Genomic DNA, 23162 nt, shown 5'->3' with positions numbered 1-23162 from the left:
TGATTGCTGGGCACTGCAGAGAGTGGTACAGACAGCCCAGCGCATCTGTGGATGTGAACATCCCTCCATTGAAGACATTTACAGCAGCAGGTGCGTAAAGAAGGCCTAAAAGATCACTGGGGACACCAGTCACCCCAACTATAAACTGTTGTAGCTGCTTCCGTCTGGCAAACGGTACCGCAGCATTAAAGCCAGGGTCAACAGGCTACAGGACAACTTCTATCTACAAGCCATTAAATTTATAAATTCACACGTCTGTACGTTGCCACGGAGTCATACCAAAGGTTTTAACTGCCTCAGGTTGTGTGATGGATGTAAGATTTAAATAAATTAAATTTGATTCAGTGGCCACGTTATCAGGTGCACTAGTACATTTGCTGTTTAATACTAATCTCCAGTGACAATCCGATGCAGCCTAGCCGGAGATTTAAATGGCTGAGACTCCTATGCTGAACGCCCTGACCGATCGGGGGAGGCAAGCACGTTGTATTGCTTCGGGTGGTACGTCCGGTGCCCGATCTGCGGTTTGTATTTTGGCGCCGGGTCAGGGTGTCGTGCCAGAGGAACGGGCCGGCGTTCAGCTTTACTTATCTCCGCATTGAGCCGAGGCTGTGGTCTGCAACTAGCAGGCTCCTGAATCGGTCACAGCGATGACTGGCTTCATGGCCGTGGCCTCACTTTCGAGAACTTCAGTTCTGAAAGTTATTTGCTTGCTCTTGTAACAGTTGCACAATTTGACTTTTTTTTCCCTGCATATTGGGTGCTTGTTGGTCTTTTTCGTAATGGGTTCTACTGGGTTTGGTTCTGGCTGCCTGTAAGGAGATGATTCTCAATGTCGTATGTAGCATACGTACTTCCATAAATGCACTTTGAACTTTGAACTTCACCCTGTCTAATCACGTGGGCACTTTCAGGGAACTGTAGACTTGTATCCCAAGATCCCCCTTCTACATCAGTGGTGTGAAGGGTCCTGTCATTGACTGTACAATCTTCTGCTTTTGATCTCCCAAAGAGCAACACCTCACACTTGCCCGGATTGAACTGTATCTGCCGTTTCTCTGCCCAGATCTACAACTGATCTAGGCCCAGTGGCCGCTCTTATTAGGCTCACCTGCTCAATAATGCAAATATCTAGTCGGCCAATCATGTGGCAGCAGCTCAATGTATAAAAGCACGCAAACGTGGTCAAGAGATTCAGACCAAACATCAGAATAGGGAAGAAATGTGATTGAAGTGACTTTGACCATGGGATGATTGTTGGTGCCAGATGGGGTGGTTTGAGTATCTCAGAAACTGCTGATTTCTTGGGATTTTCACGCACAACAGTCTCCAGAGTTTACAGAGAATGGTGCAAGAAACAAAAAGAACATCGAGCGAGCGGCAATTCTGTTGGTGAAAATGCCTTGTCAATGAGGGAGGTCAGAGGAGAATGGCCAGACTGGTTTAAGCCAACAGTAACTCAAATAACCACTTGTTACAACAGTGGTGTGCAGAAGAGCATCTCTGAACGCACAACACGTTGAAACTTGAAGTGGCCAGGCTACAGCAGCAGAAGATCATGAACATAAACTCAGTGGCCACTTTATTAGGTACAGGAGGCCACTGGGTGTATGTACTCGAATGACTCGTAGGGGATGGGATGGCGTTTAAGGTTCCCGAAGTTGCTGGTGACCAGGAAGCAGGTACGATATAAAAGGCGCTGAAGGAACTTGACAGAGGGGAAATCCACCATCCAGTCCTAATGAGGGTCTCAGCCTGAAAGATTGACCGCCCATTTCCCTCTGATGCCGCCCGACCGACTGGGTTCTTCCTTTGCCTTGGGCGTGCGGCTCCAGATTCTAGCCTCTGCCGTCCATTGTGTGTCCCGGTAAATTGGTTCACTCTTGTCATGTGTGCTGCCATGTTGCTTAATGTGCTGTTCATACCAATCATTTCATTGAGGTAGGACAAGGGGAAAAGAATCAGATCTGGTTTACTATCTCTGAAGTATGTCATGAATTTTTTTTTTTGCAGCAGTGCAATGCAATACATAATCATAAGTATGAATTACAGTAATATGTATGCAAGTATGTACAGTAAATGTATAAATATGCAAATTAAAATATATTATGTAAATATATATAATAAATATTTTGATTTACATATACTGTACATATATTTCAATAATTTACATACTACTGTAATTCATACTTGTGGGCATCCGTTAGTCTCGTGAGACCATGGATTTGTGCCTTGGAAGGTTTCCAGGGCACAGGCCTGGGCAAGGTTGTATGGAAGACCGGCAGTTGCCCATGCTGCAAGTCTCCCCTCTCCATACCACCGATGTTGTCCAAGGGAAGGGCATTAGGACCCATACAGCTTGGCACCGGTGTCGTCGCAGAGCAATGTGTGGTTAAGTGCCTTGCTCAAGGGCACAACCCACTGCCTCAGCCAAGGCTCGAACTCACGACCTTCAGATCACCAGACAACTGCCTTAACCATTTGGCCACATGCCAACACAATTCATACTTATGATTATTTTTACATATATATTTAGTAATACAGGGTGGAGCAGGCCTTCCCGGTCCTTCTAGCCACATCACCCCAGCAACACCACAACGCCGATGAAGCTAACCTAATCACAGGACAATTTACAAAGACCAATTAACCTACCCCATACATCTTTGGACTATGGGAGGAAACCGGAGCACCCGGAGGAAACCTGTGCATTCCACTAGGAGGGCGTACAAATGCCGGAATTGAACTCCGGAGCGCCCTGGGCTGTAATAGCGTTGTGCTAACCACAACTCTGCCGGGGTGCAAAAGAGAGCGAAACAAAAAAAAAGTTTGTCATTAATACGTTATTCTCCGTAACTTCCGCCACCTCCAACGGGATCCCACCACTAAGCACATCTTTCCCTCCCCCCCACCTCTGCTTTCCGCAGGGATCGCTCCCTACGCGACTCCCTTGTCCATTCGTACCCCCCATCCCTCCCCACTGATCTCCCTCCTGGCACTTATCCTTGTAAGCGGAACAACTGCTGCACATGCCCTTACACTTCCTCCCTTACCACCATTCAGGGCCCCAGACAGTCCTTCCAGGTGAGGCGACACTTCACCTGTGAGTCAGCTGGGGCGATATACTGCGCCCGGTGCTCCCGATGTGGCCTTCTATATATTGGCGAGACCCGACGCAGACTGGGAGACCGCTTTGCTGAACACCTACGCTCTGTTCGCCAGAGAGAGCAGGATCTCCCAGTGGCCACACATTTTAATTCCACATCCCATTCCCATTCTGACATGTCTATCCACGGCCTCCTCTGCTGTAAAGATGAAGCCACTCTCAGGTTGGAGGAACATCACCTTATATTCCGTCTGGGTAGCCTCCAACCTGATGGCCTGAACATTGACTTCTCTAACTTCCGCTAATGCCCTACCTCCCCCTCGTACCCCATCCGTTATTTATTTTTATACACACATTCTTTCTCTCACTCTCCTTTTTCTCCCTCTGTCCGTCTGACTACCCCTTGCCCATCCTCTGGTTCCACCCCCCCCCCTTGTCTTTCTCCCCGGACCTCCTGTCCCATGATCCTCTCGTATCCCTTTTGCCGATCACCTGCCCAGCTCTCGGCTCCATCCCTCCGCCTCCTGTCTTCTCCTATCATTTTGGATCTCCCCCTCCCCCTCCCACTTTCAAATCCCTTACTCACTCTTCCTTCAGTTAGTCCTGACGAAGGGTCTCGGCCCGAAACGTCGACTGCGCCTCTTCCTAGAGATGCTGCCTGGCCTGCTGCGTTCACCAGCAACTTTGATGTGTGATGCTTATCATCTTGGCGATCAGGCCCAGCAATCATAGGAAGATAGCAGAACTGACCTGGAGGCGGAGGTGGGGACAAAACAAACAATAACGAAGAAAAGTGGGCGAAGAACCTGCCTGACAGGGAACTTGCCAGACCAGTTTGAAGTCCTTGCATGAAGGGTTAAACCTTGCTGTTGCTCCTCCGACGTGTGCCAGTGGTGGCTCCCTTCGCACGGAATCAGCAATCCGCAGCAACAACGTATCAGATGTGGAAGCAGAACAACTTGGTGTGAAAGCCTCTCCTGCCTTGGCCGAAGCACCCCTTGTCCAACCTCGGTTCGCAAGAGCGGAGGGCACTGACACTGCTCAGAAAGGACCACAGTGTCACCACCTTACCAACACACAAAGGTAGGCGTACCATCGTTCCCAGCACAGAGGATCACTACTACAAAGTATACACGCTTCTTAATGATACCGAAACAAGATACAAAACCAGCAGCTACAGAAGATCAGACTGTTTGCAACATTTGGGGGAAAAACAAAGACATTGATCAGGTCTTGTATCATTGCCTCTATCTGGAAGAAACCATCCTGTCCTTACACAGAGTTCCACAAGCTAGGAGTTCCTCTCAGGCCTGTTGTGAGCTGCATTACCTCAGTTCCTTACAACATTGTCCCCAGTCTCACCCCTTTGGTTGGCAGCACTCCACACCACATCCAAAGTTCGAAGGACTTGGTTGAGAAAGTCCGGCATCTGAAGCTGAATGTGGACGAAACCGTGGTGTCAAATGACGTCGGGTCTTTGTTCGCGTCCGTGCCTGCTTCAGAAGCTAAAGACTGTGAGAAGACAGCTACGTCAGGATCGTGCCCTGGCCGGTAGAGCAAACTCAACTCAGATCAGGTGTGACCTCTTCTCAACACTACCTATTTCAAATACAAAGATGCCCTCTACAGGCAGAAACAGGGCCGTGCCATGGGTTCACCGGTGCCTCCTATTGTAGCCACCTTGTACATGGAAGAAGTGGAAAGGACGGCCTTCCATGGAACATCACCCAATCATTGGTTCAGAGATGTGGATGACACCTGGGTCAAGGTTTAAATCCATGAGGTGCACGCCTTCAGAGAACACACCAACTCTGTGGATAATAACATCAAATTTACACGAGAAGACGTCGAGAACAATAGATTGGCCTTTGTAGACTGTGCGGTAGTATTCAAAGAAAATGGACGTCCAAATATTGAAGTTTGCAGGAAGCCAACCCACACAGATCAGTGTCTATGGTTTGACTCTCATCACCCATTAGAACATAAGTTGGCGGTTATCAGATCACTACATCACCGCGCCGAGAATGTGCACAGCCAAAGACAAGGAGCGCAAGTATTTCAGAGAAGTCCTGAAAGCTCCGGCTACCCTGACTGGGCCTCCATCAAGACAGCAACAAGCACCAGCCGAACCATCACATCAGCCCAACAGAGAGGGGTAAGGAGCAAAGCAGACAGAAAAACAGAGTCATCCCGTACGTAGCTGGAGTTTCAGAGGCCCTCAGAAGGATTTTCAACAAACACTAAATCTCTGTGTTGCTCAAGCCTACAAACGTACTCGGACCGAAGCTCGTCCTCTCCAAGGATCCGACACCCAAATATGAACAGCAATGTTGCACGTTATCCAGTGCAGTGAGAACTGCACAGGTCTGTATATTGGCGAGGAAAGCAAACCTCACAAACGACCTTGGAAGGCTGACACCTCAGGTCAAGATTCGGCTGTACATCTGCACCTAAAAGTCAAGGGACGTTCCTTTGATAACAATGTGCACAGTGAGGACAGGTGGTTTGAAAGAGGGTTGAAGAAACCATCTTTGTCAAACTGGAAAACCCGTCCCTGAACAGAGGGTGTTGGGTACGACACCACCTTTCAGCTCCTTACAATGCAGTCCTAGCCTCCAACCTGATGGCATGAACATTGACTTCTCAAACTTCCGCTAATGCCCCACCTTCCCCTCGTACCCCATCCGTTATTTATTTATTTATATACACACATTCTTTCTCTCTCCCCTTTTTCTCCCTCTGTCCCTCTCACTATACCCCTTGCCCATCCTCTGGGTTTCCCCCCCTCCCCCTTTTCCTTCTCCCTGGTCCTCCTGTCCCATGATCCTCTCATATCCCCTTTTGCCAATTACCTGTCCAGCTCTTGGCTCCATCTCTCCCCCTCCTGTCTTCTCCTATCATTTTGGATCTCCTCCTCCCCCTCCCACTTTCAAATCTCTTACTAGCTCTTCCTTCAGTTAGTCCTGATGAAGGGTCTCGGCCCGAAATGTCGACAGTACCTCTTCCTAGAGATGCTGCCTGGCCTGCTGCGTTCACCAGCAACTTTGATGTGTGTTGCTTACAATGTAGTCCTAACATCTCTACCCCAGTGTCTCCACAACAGTTCACACCTCCATTCATGCAAAGATAAGACTGATGACTCTCTCAGACCTCTACGACTCTCATGTGACTGCTATACCTTTAAACAACTCCCAGAGTTCATTAGCCGGGAAACTACCCACTATGGATCAGAACTGAAGAAGCCTCTCGGATGAGTGGTGAAACGTCTGGACAACATGGCAGGTCCAGTTGCTTTGATTTACTGCTGCTTGATATGTCGATTGGTCATTGTAAATTATCTGTGATTAGGCTAGAGTTAATTCGAAGTTACTGGGCAGCGTGGCTCGAAGGACTGATTCTGTGCTGTATCTCAATAAATTAACGACCAGGTCAAAAGTGTCTGTTACTGTAAACATGATGTTCTGCAGGGGCTGGAAATCCAGAGTAACGCGCACAAAATGGTGGAGGAACTCCTACCGTAAGAAGAAAGTGCTCAACCTGAAAACTGATGGAAGCCGGTATAATCTCGCTACATTTACACAATTTATGGAACGATAGCTCTGGACGGGCACAAAGAAACGCCTCTCGCTGTACCTCGGTACGCACAACTATAGTCGGGTGGAGATCATTGGTGCGTGTTGCTTGCACAAGCTCAGTGAGGTACAGGTAGAGTGAAAGACTTGCAGCGGCGTCACAAACTTGCGATGAAGCTACGTTCATGCTCTGTGTCACCATGTACTACCCTGAGATTCATTTTTCTTGCGGGCATTCACAGTAGGGCAAAGAAATGCACACAAAGACTAACAGCCGACGAATGTGCAAATACGAAAAAGCAAAGTAAAGGAGTAAATAGAGAAATAGAGAGATGGGTAGATAAAGGTTAAATAAATTAATGCAGGTACATGCAACAAAGAGGATCTAAACAATATAAAAATATACAGATTGGTGAGGAGAGAGGGAGACAGCGCTCGGGTTTAAGATGGCTCTGGTGAATATGAGCAGCTTCTGGCTTTTGCCTGATGAAGCCAGGAAGAGGAGTAAATACTTTGTTTAAACACTTTCTCAGGATAAGCACCCGCTACCTATTAAATGCTCCCAATGGCGTGTGTCTCTGAAAGCCTCTGACGACCAAGTCCAGCTCCTGGCCTTCACGTGTGGCTTGTCTGCTGAGCCCAGTGGAACCGTTTCTACCAACAGGAGAAGGGGCAAAGGCCGGTGACTGGCACCTTAAAACCAGTCGCTTCGGGCCGATGGGGCTCACCAGCCGCGGTTGGCACCTTGTGTAGGGGAAGGGAAACTCCGGTCTCAAACCTTCGCTGTCTTGCAGCTGTACCCACTCACGGGGAAGGCTTCGGGAGTAGACCCCGAGTCCAGAGCTCAGGGTCCCAGGTTGAATTCAACGCTGACTGGCGACTCCTGTGACGCTGCTGGTCCCAAACTGTGTCAGTCTCTGCTGTTCCTTCGGGTTCATCAGCTGCGTGGAGAGGGGGAGTTACTACAAGAGCAACGGCTTGCACTCCATATCGAACTGCCCAGGCATGCGTACCTAGCTGGGGCGAACATCCACCGTCGACCCTGACCGACGGAGGCCTCGCTCTCTTTTTGGCAAACGATCACCGCAGGCAATCGTCTGTAACTTCCCTCTGGGCTTGGAGGCGATTCGATGCGGCAGAACCCAGGAGGGGCGAGGTGGCCCAGGCTCGGTCGATTTAAGCGCCGGGCCGGATCGAGGCTGCGGGGCCCAGGCCCCGGAGCACATGGACGTGACTGAATCCAGGCCCCGGCCCCATGGAAGCGACTGAACCCGGTGTCTGGTCGATGATTTAGGGGCCAGGCCAGATTGAGAAGGTCAGGGTGACTGGGCCGGAGGTGCGGGTGAAGCCAGATCAGAACTGAGGATGTGTGGACGGACTCTTTGTGAACTTCATTTCATACTGCTATTGCCCTGCGTATATTGCTTGCATGACTTGTTTTTTTTCCTCCGCACATTGGGTGATTGACGGTCTTTCTTTAACAAGAAACAGGAGAGACAAGTATGTTGCTTTTTTTAAAAATGGGTTCGTTTGGGTTTTTGTTTTGTGGCTGACAGTAAAGAGATAAATCTCAAGGTCGTATATAGTATACGTGCCTTGAAAATGTACTTTGAAGTGAAGGACGAGGTTAAAGACAGGTCTACGGTTGTGCAAGAGGTGGTGTGTAGTGTTCTGTTGCTGAGGTGGGGTTTGGGGTCTTTCCAGTCAGGCCAAGAAGCTGATGGGTGAAGGGAGGTAACCTGAACCTGTGAATTTGGGTTTTCTGTACCCGCTGCCCAACGGGAGCTGCAAGAACCCGGCGTGGTGGGGATCTTTGGTGGATGCCCCCTTCTCCAGAGGTTTAGACACTCGGGAGGGCTGTGCCCACCAGCCTCTTGCACTCTGTGTACCAAGCCACCGGTCTGGAGAGGAAGGTGAGCCCTTCCAAAGGGTCTCAGCCCAAAGTGTCAACTCATTCCTCATCTCCATAGATGCTACCCAACTAGCTGAGCTCCTACAGCTTTGAGTATGTTGTGCTCAACATTTCCAGCATCTACAGAATCTCTGGTATGTAGGTGAAGGGACTTTGCTGTCTAGTGTGATGGTGTTGGGCGTTTCAAATCAGGAACCCTCGTTCCACTCGCACAGGTGTTGCTGAGGCCACACCTTGAGTGCCGGGCATATTTCAGGAGAGGTGTGCCATTGCCGTGGGCAATCTGAGAGAGATTCATAGAGCCACTTTCTGTCCTTGTTGAGTTGCCAGAGCTGAAGGCACTGTGCCTGAACTCAGTGGGATTTTGTAAAACAAAGGGTGATCTTATTAGAACATACTAGGCTCTGGTGGGTAAAGTTCCTTCAACACCCGTCCCATCAGACGCAGAGTGAAGCTCTCTCTACACTGTCCTGTCCCGTCACACACTCCTGGGGTCAGACACAGAGTGAAGCTCCCTCCACACCGTCCCATCACACACTCCCGGGGTCAGACACAGAGTGAAACTCCCTCCACACCATCCCATCACACACTCCCGGAGTCAGACACAGAGTGAAGCTTCCTCTACACCGTCCCATCACACACTCCCGAGATCAGACACAGAGTGAAGCTCCCTCTGCACCGTCCCATCACACACACTCCTGGGATCAGACACAAAGTGATGCTCCCTCCACACTGTCCCAGAGTAGTTCCTGAATCGTTGAGTGTGTGTCTGCAGGCTCCTGTACCTCTTCTCTGATGTCAGCAATGAGAAGAGGGCGTGACCTGGACGGTGAGGGTCCTTAATGATGGATGCTGTCTTTTTGAGGCATCGCTCCTTGAAGATGTCCTCGATGCTGAGGAGGCCAAATTAAGCTGGCTGAGTTTAGAACCACCTTCAGCTTTTTCCCAATCCTCTACACTGGCGTCTCCATACCAGACTGTGATGCATCCGGTTAGAATGCTCGCCCCTGTACGTCTGTAGGAATTTGCTGGAGCCTTTGGTGACAGATGGTGTGCCTCCTTCACGATTGCACCACTCTACATTGGCGGCAGAGCAGTGGAAACCGTGGGCAGTTTCATATCCCTGCGAGGGCGCATCTTGCACAACAACTCACGGTCCCAGAATGCAGCCGAAACAGTCAGGAAAGCTCACCAGTGCCTCTATTTTCGGAGGAGGTCGAAGAGAGCTGGACTTTACACCTTCATTCTCTCATCATTCTGCAGATGCGCAGCAGAGAGCATCCCAACACGCTGTATCATTGCATGGTTCCAGAAACTGCAATGGAGCAGGCAGGAAGATCAAAGACAGTCACTTTCCCCAAGCAGTAAGGCTGATCAACACCACTACCCACTACCCCCGGAATTACCACTGATTTATCATTTCCTGCCAGTCAGTTTGTGTACAGACGTTCCTGTATCTAACGTCACTTTACAGATATACAATCTATGTAAGCTATTTCGTGTATTTAGATTTATTGTTTTATTATTGTTGTGTTCTTCATTTTTATGCGCCATAGGATCTACAGTAACAATTATTTCGGTCTCCTTACACTTGTGAACAGGCAATGATATTAAACAATCTTGAATATCATCATTTTTTACGTTGTGATTGAACCGACCGAATGCGTTCTGTGCGCAGCCGGGCCGTGAACCACAACATTCAATTCCCGACGAAGGATCTCGGCCCGAAACGTCGACTGTTCGTCTTTTCCATTGATGCTGCCGGGCTGCTGAGTTCCTCCAGCGTTTTGCGTGCGCTGCATATTCATTTCCGCACCCTTTCGTTGAAAAACAACAACATTGGGCCCGCCCGCTCCCTTCTGGAGGCAGGACACGATGGTCCCACCCCCTCCGCTCCGGGCAGTTGCCGGGGCAACGGGCGATTCCACGCACAGGAGGGGTGAAATGCAGGAGGGGAAATGACTCAGCATGCATTGTGACCGAGAACTTGAGGTTAAAGGAAGACGAGCAGCAAAAATCAAATGGGAATTCGGCGCTGAATCGAAGGGATCGTACTGGTATCATCGTTTGTCGGGAGGCAAGAGTAATAACTCATTGCAGCCCTGCGCCCCTTTTCCGGGGTTGTTCCATCTGAGATGGCGTTTGGAAGGGTGGGCGGTGTGGGCGAAACCATTCGATTGAGGGGGTGGTGGAGCCGAGAGAAGCCGGGAGCGGGGTTGTGTAAGAGAGAGAGGGGGGCGGGTGGGCGTGGCTTGAGCGTTGGGGGCGGGGCCTGGGCGTGGTCACTGTGCGGAAGATGCAGCGCCCTCGGAGCTGCGTGGTGGTGCTGGGCGCCTCGGTGAGGGGACGCCGAGGGGAGGGGATCGGGCGGCGGGCGGAGGACGGAGGACTGCGATGAGGGAAGGAGGACGGGAGGTGAGGGTGGAGGGTGGGAGGTGGAAGGATGGAAGATGCGGGTGTGTGAAGGGGAGGGTTGGAAGTTGAACGGGAGGGATGATGAGGGGCGGTGGTGGAGGAGGCAAAGAAGTGGGAGAGGGGCTGGAGGAGGGAGAAATGATGGGGCAAAGGAGATTGGAGGGAGAGGCAGGGCAGGGATCGAGAGATACATGGCTGGGGAGGAAGTGTAGATGCTCTGAGATTTGCCGGAACAAGCAGGGATTGGAGTGAACAGAATTGGTGGAGGTTTGGGGAGTGAGGAGGAAAGGGTGGAAAGATTCTGAGGGGAGTGGGGAGGAATGGAGGTAAAGACTTTCATGCTCTGGGGGAATGGTTTGCTTGAAGAGGAGTAAACAGTTGATGCTTCGGGCTGAGAACCTTCAGCTCAGCCCGAAACGTCGACTGTTTATTCATTTCCACAGATGCTACTTGATCTGCTGAGTTCCTCCAGCATTTTTTCTGTGTGTTTTGCCTCTGGTGATATGCAGAGCAAAGGAGGCGGGAGTCAAGATGGCCCACCCTGATAGAAAATAGAAAGAGTCATTTAACCTTGTATCGAGTACTTCGGAGAGCAGCGTGTCCCCACAACGTCTGTTGTGGATTGAGTAACGGGTGGGAGGGGGTGGAGAGGGAGGGATGGGGGAGAGGGTGAAGGAGAGAGTGGGTGGGTTGGGGGCGAGACGGAGGGATGGGGGGAGAGGGTGAAGGAGAGAGTGGGTGGGTTGGGGGGAGAGGGAGGGATGGGGAGAGGGTGAAGGAGAGAGTGTGTGGGTTGGGGGCGAGACGGAGGGATGGGGGGAGAGGGTGAAGGAGAGAGTGGGTGGGTTGGGGGGAGAGGGAGGGATGGGGAGAGGGTGAAGGAGAGAGTGTGTGGGTTGGGGGCGAGACGGAGGGATGGGGGAGAGGGTGAAGGAGAGAGTGGGTGGGTTGGGGGGAGAGGGTGAAGGAGAGAGTGGGTGGATTGGGGGCGAGATGGAGGGATGGGGGGGAGAGGGTGAAGGAGAGAGTGGGTGGGTTGGGGGAGAGGGAGGGATGGGGAGAGGGTGAAGGAGAGAGTGGGTGGGTTGGGGGAGAGGGAGGGATGGGGAGAGGGTGAAGGAGAGAGTGGGTGGGTTGGGGGGAGAGGGAGGGATGGGGGAGAGGGTGAAGGAGAGAGTGGGTGGGTTGGGGGGAGAGGGAGGGATGGGGAGAGGGTGAAGGAGAAAGTGGGTGGGTTGGGGGGAGAGGGGTGGGTGGGAGAGAGGGTCTGGGAGTGAGGGAGAGGGGAGAGAACGGGTGTGCATACTCAGCAGTTCAGGAACAGCTTCTTCCCCTCTGCCATCTGATTCCTAAATGGACATTCAACCTCTGGACATGACCTCACTTTTTTTAATATACAGTATTTCTGTTTTTACACATTTAAAAAAAATCTATTCAATATACATAATTGATTCACTTGTTAATTTATTATGTTTTATTTTATTAGTATTGTTTTCTCTCTCTCTGCTAGATTATGTGTTGCATTGAACTGCTGCTGTTATGTTAACAAATTTCACGTCACATGCTGCCTGACCATGCTGGAGGAACAGGTCAGGCAGCATCTATGAAAATAGTAAATCTGATTCTGAGTTGGGAGAGAGGGGGTGGAAGCGGGGAGAGAGAGCGGGGACGATCGATGAAGGAGAGGAGATGGTGGGTAGAAACTATAGATCCGGGGGGGAACAAGATATGGTGTCCACACTCCTGGCAGAGTGTCAGTGGATGGGATATGTTTACAAGACAAAAGGGTCGCTCCTTGAACACATTGAGGAGCTCAGGAACTGTCCTTGTGCTAAACTAATTAAGCTCATAATAGCTAATCCCCTTTCACAAACACGAGAAAAATCTGGAGATGCTGGAAACCCACAGCAACACACACAGGAAATGCTGGAGGAACACATCAGGCAGCATCTATGAAAATGAAAATGCAGTTGACGTCTCGGGCTGGGAGCCTTCAGCAGGACTGGAAAGGGAGGGGAGAAGTCAGAGTGAGAAGGTGGGGGGGGGTGGAGGGGAAGAAGGATGAGGTGGTAGGTGATAGGTGAAACCGGGAGAGGGGGAGGGGGTGAAGTAAAGAGCTGGGAAGTTGATTGGTGAAGGAGATAAAGGGCTGGAGAAGGGGGAATCTGACAGGAGACCATGGAAGGAGGGGGAGGGAGCACTGGGGGAGGTGATGGGCAGGTAGGGGGATAAGGTGAGGGCGGGGAAAACAGGAATGGGGAATGGTGAAGGAGAGGGGCAGGGGCAATGACCAGAAGTTCGGGAAATTGATGCCCATGCCATCAGGTTGGAGGCTACCCAGGCGGAATATAAGATGTTGCTCCTCCAACCTGAGTGTGGCCTCATTGCGGCAGTAGAGGAGGCCATGGATAGACGCCCCCTCCCTGCCTCCCGGTTTCACCGACCACCTTGTACTTCTTCCTCTCCTCCCCCCCGCCTTCTTACTCTGACCCCTCTTTCTTTCGGATGCGGGGCCTCAGCTCCAAGCGTTGACTGTTCACTCTTTTCCATAGCTGCTGCCTGGCCTGCTGAGTTCCTCCAGCATTTTGATGTGTGTGTACCCTGATTCCCTTCGCCTGTGCATGGGCCTGTCCCTCTGCCTCCCTCATTTCCATGTGCCTCTGTAAAATTCAAGCCTGCACGTTCCTGGAGCCCACAACCCTGTATATTAAAAAAAAATTGTCTCCCCCTCCCATACATCTTCTTTGAACTTTCCCCTTAACACCGTAAATGTATGCCCTCTGGATTTTGGCCCTAGGAAACAGAAACCGGCTGTCTTCCTCATCTGTGCCTGATAATTTTATAGACCCCTTTATCAGGTCTCCCTGCCACTCCAGAGGAGACAACCCATGTTTGCCTAACGTGTCCTTGTAGTTCACGCCCTCAAATCCAGGCAGTGTCCCAGGGAGCCTCTTCTGCATCATAAGACATAGGAGCAGAATTAGGCCATTCAGCCCATCGAGTCTGCTGCTGTGCCGTTTCATCGTGGCTGATTCCGGATCCCACTCAACCCCAAACACCTGCCTTCTCGCCATGTCCTTTGATGCCCTGACTGATCAGGAAACGATCAACTTCCGCCTTAAATCTGCCCACGGACCTGGCCTCCACCACACCCTTTCCAAAGCCTTCCTGTAATGGGTCAGTCAGATCCACAAGTGTGATACTGGAGAAGTGGCTTAACTAGTTTTGTAGTGCTGCAGCATAACTTCCTGCCTGTTGGACTCCGTGTCGTGACTGACAGAGGAAGGTATGCCACACACCACCTTTAACACCTTGTCAGCTTGTGCAGCCCCTCTCAGGGAGCTGTGAACTTGGTCCCCATGATCTGTCTGTCGAGCCTGCTCTGCCATTCCATAAGATCATGGCTGATCTGGCCATGGACTCACCTCCACCTAACTGCCTTTTCCCCAAAACCCTTAACTCCCCTACTATGCAAAAATCTATCCAGCCTTGTCTTAAAGATACTTACTGAGGTAGCTTCCACTACTTCATTTAGCAGAGAATTCCACAGATTCACCAATCTGAGAAAAGCAGTTCCTCCTCATCTGTCCAGAATCTACTTCCCCAAATCTTGAGGCTATGTCCCCTAGTTCTAGGCTCATTTACCAGAGGAAACAACTTTCCTGCCTCTATCTTTATCCCTTTCATAATTCTGTGTGTTTCTATAAAATTTCCTCTCATTCTTCTGAATTCCAGCGAGTACAGTCCCAGGAGACTCGATCTCTGCTCTTAGTCGAACCCCCTCATTTCAGGAATCAACCTGGTGAACCTCCTCTGCACGGCCTCCAAAAGCCAGTCTATCCTTCCTCAAGTAAGAAAACCAGAATGGCACGCACCCACCACTCTCTGTGTGGAAAAAACTTACCCCTGACATCCCCTCTGCACCTACCCCCAAGCACCTTAAAACTGTGCCCTCTCACGCTAACCATTTCATGCCCGGGGAACAAAGCCTCTGACCATCCACACGATCAATGCCTCTCATCATCTTATACAGCTCTATCAGGTCACCTCTCCTCCATAGCTCCAAGGAGAAAAGGCCGAGCTCACTCAATCAGTTGGGGGGGGGGGTCCCATCGCAGGCTACGGGTTCCGAAGGCCAGGACTGAAGATGGGGGAGAATTCTTTTCACCCAGCCGTTTGGGAAATGTTTGGGGTTATATCTCCAGAAGGCGGCCCAGTGGACGTGTCTGTGGACGGAGTCCTGGGTGCGAGGGATAGCAAGGGGTAGCGGGATACAGGATTGGGATGGGAGGGAAGGTTGGAGGGCCACTTGTGGCTTTGGGGCCGTTGTCCTGAGAAAAGGTGGCTCTCGGACTCCTTGGGCGGGAGAGCAGCTCCGCTCCTTGGGGAAGAAGGGGACGGGAGGGGTGGGGATAGAGGGATGGAAGGAATAGGACGGAATTGGCAGAAGTGGGGAGGGAGTTGAGGAAGTGAAGGGAGGATCGGGGAAAAGAGTAGGGGATAAGGGAAGCGGGGGTAGTGGGAGTTGGGACAGTGGATGTAGCGGGAAGGGAAGAGGGCTGGAAGTTGGTTGAGGAGGGAGGTGAAGGTGTAAGAGGGAGGTGGGAGGGATTGGAGGGTAAGGGCCAGTGGGGAAAGACGAGTGAGGGCAGATGAGGTTGGGGAGAGGGGGGACGGTTTGGGGGGAAGGACAGCACAGAAGGGGCTGAGGAGCAGTGTAGGTTCAGGAACGGATGGTGCGAGTCGCAGGAGTGTGCTTTGGAAGGGGATGTCATGGAACACAGAGACTGGAGGCTCTGCCATCTACGGGGAGTCTGCGGGCGAGAAGATTAAGCTGTGGTTGAGAGGAAGCGGGGCAGGTGTCGGGACTCGGACTGCAGAGTGGGCATTACGTGGTTAATGATCCCAATCACACCGCCTCCCCGACCTCCCCCACCTCCCCTCGCCTCCGCTGCCTCCCCCACCTCCCCCCGCCTCCCCCACCTCCCCCCGGCCTTGACTGCACTGACACTGACACGGCTTTCTTTCTCCTGCCTGCAGGGTGACCTGGCCAAGAAGAAGATCTACCCCACGCTCTGGTGAGGCTTCCTCCTGGAATGTGTGCTCCTCCCGCCCTGCCTTCCCCGATTTGGCAGCTTCCGCCTGCTGCCCAACCCTGGCTGCCTGACCAGGGCAGCGGACTCACTTGATGTCTTCCCCTACAGGTCACATAAATCAGAAGCAGGCTGTTCAGCCCAGCTGGTCCCATTCGGCTGCGTTTGGCCCCAATCTATCCAAACCTTGTCGTGTTCTTGAACCTGCCAATGTTTGTATTGCTCCAGCTTCTGGCATAAACGGACACCTAGGGAAAGAAATTGTCCCTCGCGTCCCACTTAAAACCTTCCTCGGGTTCCCTTTAAACACTTACTGCACCATTTCCCCCCCCAACCCCCAACCCAGATCCCATTTAAACTCTTTTCCCCCCTCCCCGTATCCCCTTCAGACCCTTCCCCCTGCGCGTCCCCTTCAGACCCTTCCCCCTGCGCGTCCCCTTCAGACCCTCCCCCCCGCGCGTCCCCTTCAGACCCTCCCCCCGCGCCCCCTTCAGACCCTCCCCCCGCGCCCACTTCAGACCCTCCCCCGCACCCCCTTCAGACCCTCTCCCCCGCGCCCCCTTCAGACCCTCCCCCTGCGCGCCCCCTTCAGACCCTCCCCCCGCGCGCCCCCTTCAGACCCTCCCCCCTGCGCGTCCCCTTCAGACCCTCCCCCCTCGCGTGTCCCCTTCAGACCCTCCCCCCGCGCCCCCTTCAGACCCTCCCCCCGCGCCCACTTCAGACCCTCCCCCCGCACCCCCTTCAGACCCTCTCCCCCGCGCCCCCTTCAGACCCTCCCCCCGCGCGCCCCCTTCAGACCCTCCCCCCGCGCGCTCCCTTCAGACCCTCCCCCACGCGCCCCCTTCAGACCCTCCCCCACGCGCCCCCTTCAGACCCTCCCCCACGCGCCCCCTTCAGACCCTCCCCCCGCGCGTCCCCTTCAAACCCTCCCCACCTCCGATGAGTCGCCTTCAAACCCTTCTCCCTGGCCCCTGCTGATCCTCTTTAAACTCTTTTTGCTCCCTCCCCACTGGGTCACCTTGAAACACTTCCCCCCACCCCCTGGGTCACCTTTAAATGCTTCCCCACCTCTCCTTTAATGTACTCAGCCTGGTTCTCCCTTTTACAAGAGTCCGGGGGGGAAGGGGTCGTGTCTCTGGGGCGCACGGTGATTTGTACATCCTGCCCATGCCACATCCCCCCGACCCACCAGTCCAGCTGACCTCCTCCCTATGGGTCTGATATTTTGTTCCCCCCGCTGTAGGTGGCTGTTCAGGGATGGATTACTCCCGGAGGATACGCACGTGGTGGGGTTTGCCCGTTCTGCTCTCACCATGCAGGGCCTCCGCAACCAAGTGCAGCCCTACCTGAAGGTAACGCTGAGACACGTCGAACTCCTGCTCCTCCCTGCCTCCTCGCTCGGTTTCCCTCCCTCTCCCCCCCCCACCTCCCCCAGCCTCAGCTACTCCAGTGTAACCCTCTTATTCCTCTGTGCCTCCTTACCCTTCCTCCCCCCCAAGATCTTCCCTCCCTGACCCCTGCGTTCGCACCGGACCCTCCATCCTCTTTGTCCGCCCCCCCGTTGCACTCCCCCGTCCCCACAGCCGTTCACCCTCTGCGCACCTCTCTTTCTCCCCCACAGGCGACGGAGGGCGAGTTGGACAAGTTAGACCGCTTCTTCAGCTGGCACTCCTACCTGCAGGGCAAGTACAACGAGAGGGCCAGCTTCCAGCAGCTGGACCGCCACATCACCTCCCTCCAGCATGGCGCCCGGGCCAACCGCCTCTTCTACCTCGCCCTACCGCCCAGCGTCTACGAGGACGTCACCCGCAACATCAAGGAGGCCTGCATGGGCAAGGAGTGAGTGTGGGGAGTGGGGAGCGGGGAGCGGTGCTGTGGGTGGGGTCGTTTGTATCTGAAGCTGACTCCCCCGGTGGCCAACCATTTCGATTCCACTTCCCATTCCCACTCCGACTTGCCCTGCCGTGATGAGGCCACGCTCAGATTGAAGGAACAGCACCTTCCATTCCATCCTACCTGATGGCACAAACGCCAATTTCTTCAACTACTCCCTCTTCTTTCGCCCCTCTCACCCCTTCTTGTCTCTGGTGTCCCTCCTGCTTCCCTTTCTCCTATAGTCCGCCCTCCTCTCCAATCAGAATTCCTTCTTCTTCAGCCTTTCACCTATCACCTCCCAGGTTGTTAATTCATTTCGCTCCCCCCACCCATCTACCTGCCCCCTCACGTGTCACCTGACAGCTCGCCCTCCTTCTCCCGGCCCCCCCTTCATATTCGGTGTTCTTCCCCCTTCCTCTCCAGTCCTGATGAAGGGTCTTGGCCTGAAACGTTGGCTCTTTATGACGCTGCCTGACCTGTTGAGCTCCTTCAGCATTTTGTGTGTGTTACTCGGCTTCATTTTACCACTGATGTGTGAATGGAAGGTCACATCAGAAGGGCCGAGTGGCCTAATTCTCCTTAATCTTTAAGGTCACGGTTGGGAGAACACATACAGCAGACATATGCTCCGTCACTTCATTCAGTGCTTCCTATACCTAATAAAGTGGCCACTGAGTGTATGTTCATGGTCTTCTGCTGCTGTAGTCCATCCACTTCAAGGTTTGACTTGCTGTGCATTCAGAGATGCTGTTCTGCACACCAGTGTTGTAACGTGTGGTTATTTGAGTTACTGTCACCTTCCTGTCAGCTTGAACCAGTCTGGCCATTCTCCTCTGACCTCTCTCATTAACAAGGCGTTTTCACCCACAAAAATGGCTGCTCACTGGATTTTTTAAAATTTGTTTTTCACGCCATTCTCTGTAAACTCTAGAGACGTGTGCGTCAAAGTCCCCGAGGATCAGCTATTTCTGACTCAAACTGCTCAGTGTTGCACTAACAATCATCCCACGGTCACAATCACTTAGATCATGTTTCTTCCCCCACTCTGATGTTCGGTCTGAACAACATCTGAACCTCTTGACCATGTCGGCATGCTTTGATGCACTGAGTTGCTGCCATGTGATTGGCTGATTGGATATTTGCATTAATGAGCAGGTGCACCTGATCAAGTGGCCACTGAGTGTAGGTTTCGGGCGAGAGGGGAATCAGAAACAGGTTTGTTATTGTTGACTTGGTAGATTTATTTCACAGGGGCATGCAGTGAGAATTGTGCTGGGGGGGGACAGCCCACAAGTGTCGCTTTGGCCCTCGGTGGCTGGGAGGGTTGTGCCCGCGATGGAGTTGGCTGTGTCCGCAGCCTTTTGCGCTGGAGCCAGTCAGAATGCCCTCCGCCGTACGTCTGTGCCACGGCCCGGGGTAGTGCATCTGAGGCTGCAGAGGCATCCCAGCCCGTCGGGGGCCCTCCAGGGGTTGCAGTGTCCTGCCTCGAGGACCTCTGCCATCCAGACCACCCCCTGCTCATGGCTGCTCCTGTTGAGCCGGGGGTGGGTGGGGGAGCGCAGAAGCCAGGAGACCCTCTCTGGGGTGCCCCGGCAGAGTGGTACCTTTTGTATCTTCCGTCCAACGGGAAGGTGAGGTGGGATGCGTCTCTACCAAAGGAGGTGTAAGGCACTCCTTCCCTCTGCTAGCCTGCAGGTCACCCTGGGGCAAGGTGTAGCCCCTGCGTAGCCCCCAGATCAGGGTCATGTGAAGCCATGGGAGCAGGTGGTGGATGGTCGTATGAGCAGCTGGTCCATATCACAAGTCCTGGTTATCTGACCACTGACACCAGGCAGACTATCTCTGAAGAGTATTGATGGGGTCACCCGTCTTGTAAAGACACTGCCCAGAAGAAGGCAATGGCAAACCACTTCTGTAGAAAAAATTTTTACAAGAGCAACCACGGTGAAGGAAAGAGCATTATCACCCATGTCATATGACATGGCGCATAATGATGACGTCACACGACATGGCACATGATGATGTCATACAACACGGCGCATGACCCAATGAACTGGGAGAGGAGAGAAGAGAGAACTTCTGGAGTGGGTGGGGTCCCTGATTTTGCTGGCTGCTTTACTGAGGCAGAAATTGCTGGTGGAAAGCATTTGGCATGCTGCAAAGTTTTGTACTTTTATCTACAGGAGCTGATGGGGTTATTATGAAGGTGTATGATCTTTGGTCGTCATTACCCTAAGGGTTGAGTTCAAGTGCCGCAAGGTAGTGTTGCAGCTCCCTGGTACTGAGTCCAGTTCTTACGCACAGCCTGTTACGTCACTGGTGTTTAGGGCAGCAACGAAGGTTCTCCATCTCTGGTGGGGTTTGGGGGCTTCCTTCATCGTGTTGGTAGCTTCCTCTCAGTTTTCCCTCGGTTTTCAGTCCTGTTGGTCATGCAATCCCTGGCTGGAGACTTGGGAATGCCGTCGCACTCAGTTGTAGAGGAGTCTTCGTTGCTGTTTCTGTAACAATTCTGTTTCACCAGTCAGGGTTGTTAGCCCTGAGCTGAACCCCCGAACCTAGAGGACCGGTAGACTTAGTCTGGCTTTGATCTCTTGTTTAATTCCTTGTTTTAGTTCCACAGTTTCTTGTTCGGCTTCTTCCTGATCTTGTTTTCCTTCGACCTGTTTACCAGGAGTCATAGTCATAGTCATATTTTATTGATCCCGGGGGAAATTGGTTTTCGTTACAGTTGCATCATAAATAATAAATATTAATAAACCATAAATAGTTAAATAGTAAAAAGTAAATTATGCCAGGAAATAAGTCCAGCACCAGCCTATCGGCTCAGGGTGTCTAACCCTCCAAGGGAGGAGTTGTAAAGTTTGATGGCCACAGGCAGGAATGACTTCCTATGACTCTCAGTGTTGCATCTCGGTGGAATGAGTCTCTGGCCGAATGTACTCCTGTGCCCAACCAGTTCACTATGTAGTGGATGGGAGACATTGACCAAGATGGCATGCAACTTGGACAGCATCCTCTTTACAGACACCACCGTGAGAGAGTCCAGTTCCACCCCCACAACATCACTGGCCTTACGAATGAGTTTGTTGATTCTGTTGGTGTCTGCTACCCTCAGCAGATGACCTGGACTCCAGCCAACATCGCTGTCCGGGTCGTTGAGGCACACAAGCCTCCAAACCACGACAAGGTTGTGGTCTTCTTGGAGCATTGTGTTCCGCTCTAGTCACCTCATTTTTGGAAGGGTGTGGAAGCTTTAGAGAGGGTGCAGAGGAGATTTACCAGGATGCTGCCTGGATTGTAGAGCATGCCTTATCAGGAAAGGTTGAGCAAGCAGGACGTCTCGCTTTGAAGTGAAGAAGGATGAGAGGTGACATGATGGTGTTGCACTCCTCTACGGATCGTCACCTTGAGATGGTGGAGTTTCTGAGGTCCTGAGAGAGATGCTGCCCTGGAGCTTGGCTCCTGGTAGGGTCACCCTCCGAGATAAGGTCAAGGGGGAGGTCCCAGACAATGGGCAAGACCTGAGTGGTGGAGACGATGCATCACAATGGCAGTGAAGACGGAGTGAAGGTCCCCAGTCATCTCGCATTGCATGTCACTGGACCCCGTCCCTGTCTATGTGGGGCCTGTTCGTGCATCAGCCTCCCCACTTTTAAATTTACGCACTGCTGATCTCCGTAAAGACAATCCATCCTAACATCCATCCTAAAATCCCGTGGTGATCAGCAAGTGGCAAAGTGGCAGGATTATATTGATCCCAGATCCGCCTCTACAGTCACCCGAGGACCCATCAAGACCCCTTAGGAGAATCAAATACTCGACTTGAGTGATCGCAGTACCAGAGGTGTATAAGATTATGAGAGGCAAAGATAGTGTGGAGAAGCCAGCACTTTTCTTCCCAGGGCAGCAATATTTAATACAGGTGGACTTTCGTTTTGGGTTATTGTAATAAGGTTCAGGGGCAGATGTAAGGTTTTTTTTGCCCAGAGAGTGGTGGGTGTATGGAGCGCACTGCCAGGAGTGGTGGTAGAGGCAGGGTCATTAAGGGCACTGAAGAGACTCTTCGGTAGGCACATGGGGGTTATAGGTAGTGGAGAAGGGAAGGGATAGATTGGTCGTAGAGTAGGTTTGTATAGGTCAGCACAACGTTCACTGCTCCCTCTAAACTGTGTGGGTGCGCGGCTGTGCAGTGACTGAAATGCTTCTGCGCACGTAGCCTTCGTTGCCACGCAGCTGTAACTTTATTTTATATAATGTTAGTATAATTCTGAAATTATTTTATATTTTGAAATTATGCCAATTGTGAAATACCCTGTTAATTATGTGTTAATGAATATAATCCATAAAATTTCACCAAATAATAAACATACCACAACCTTTACTTTGAAACATTTTAGAGCTTCAACATATTTACATTGTCAGTGTTTCAAGTTACAACACTGTTACAAATTGTAACAATAAACACAGAACACAGAATAAGTCAGTAGCTCATTTTTTTTAAACTGCCGGTCTGCTGAACACCGACACCATCTAGTCAAAACATTGTACTTCTGCATTGAGCCTGTCAGTTGTTCAGACTGCCTGACATCGTTTACTTGTGTTGTGACTTGTGGTTTATGATTGTTTGATGTACATATTACACAAAAAAAAACATTTAAAGTGCAGTGCAGTTTTCAGGCTGCGTAGAAAGTTCCTGCTCAGATCAACAGTTGGTCCGTGCAGCTGTAAAAGAAAAATTTAGAGAGAACGTTGACAACATTGTGGGCTGAAGGGCCTGCACTGTGCTGAACTCTCAATTTGTGTGCAGATACCAGAGATGGACAGAATTCTTAAGGTAATGGCATTGTAGCATCGTTTGCATTTGGTGACTGATATAAGTTGTCCTTGTGACTTATCAGGGGCTTTTCTTTACTTATCCTTGGGACATGGCACGGCATGTTACAGAAACCAGCCTCTTCCCCAAGGATAAGGATGTAATGTTGAGACTTTATAAAGCACTAGTGAGGCCTCACAGAGCACTAAGAGCAGTTTTGGGCCCTTTGTCTAAGAAAAGATGTGTTGGCATTGGAGAGGGTTCAAAGGAGGTTCAGGAAAATAATTCCAGGATTGAATGGCTTGTCATGTGAAGAGCGTTTTGATGGCTCTGGGTTTGTGTTCACTAGAATTCAGAAGAATAAGGGGTGATCTCATCA

The 23162-nt window shown here is 51.7% G+C and overlaps 1 protein-coding gene across 5 annotated transcripts in view; it reads left to right on the top strand.

The window, feature by feature from the left end:
* Nucleotides 1-23162, top strand: part of g6pd (glucose-6-phosphate dehydrogenase) — a 59830-nt gene that overhangs the window by 9646 nt on the left and 27022 nt on the right. For 4 of the 5 annotated variants that reach the window (XM_063035430.1, XM_063035431.1, XM_063035428.1 and 1 more), the window contains exons 3-5: nucleotides 16043-16080; nucleotides 17339-17447; nucleotides 17717-17934. In XM_063035430.1, coding sequence (XP_062891500.1) covers nucleotides 16043-16080; nucleotides 17339-17447; nucleotides 17717-17934 — 365 coding nt within the window. Of the gene's footprint in view, nucleotides 1-10868; nucleotides 10926-16042; nucleotides 16081-17338; nucleotides 17448-17716; nucleotides 17935-23162 lie in introns of those variants that run through there. The other variant, XM_063035432.1, reaches the window with a different exon arrangement.

This window comes from Mobula hypostoma, chromosome 28 (genome assembly GCF_963921235.1).
Source record: "Mobula hypostoma chromosome 28, sMobHyp1.1, whole genome shotgun sequence".
Classification (NCBI taxonomy): Eukaryota; Metazoa; Chordata; class Chondrichthyes; order Myliobatiformes; family Myliobatidae; genus Mobula; species Mobula hypostoma.
Note: the sequence above shows the minus strand (reverse complement) of the source record. Positions and strands in the feature narration are given on the sequence as shown.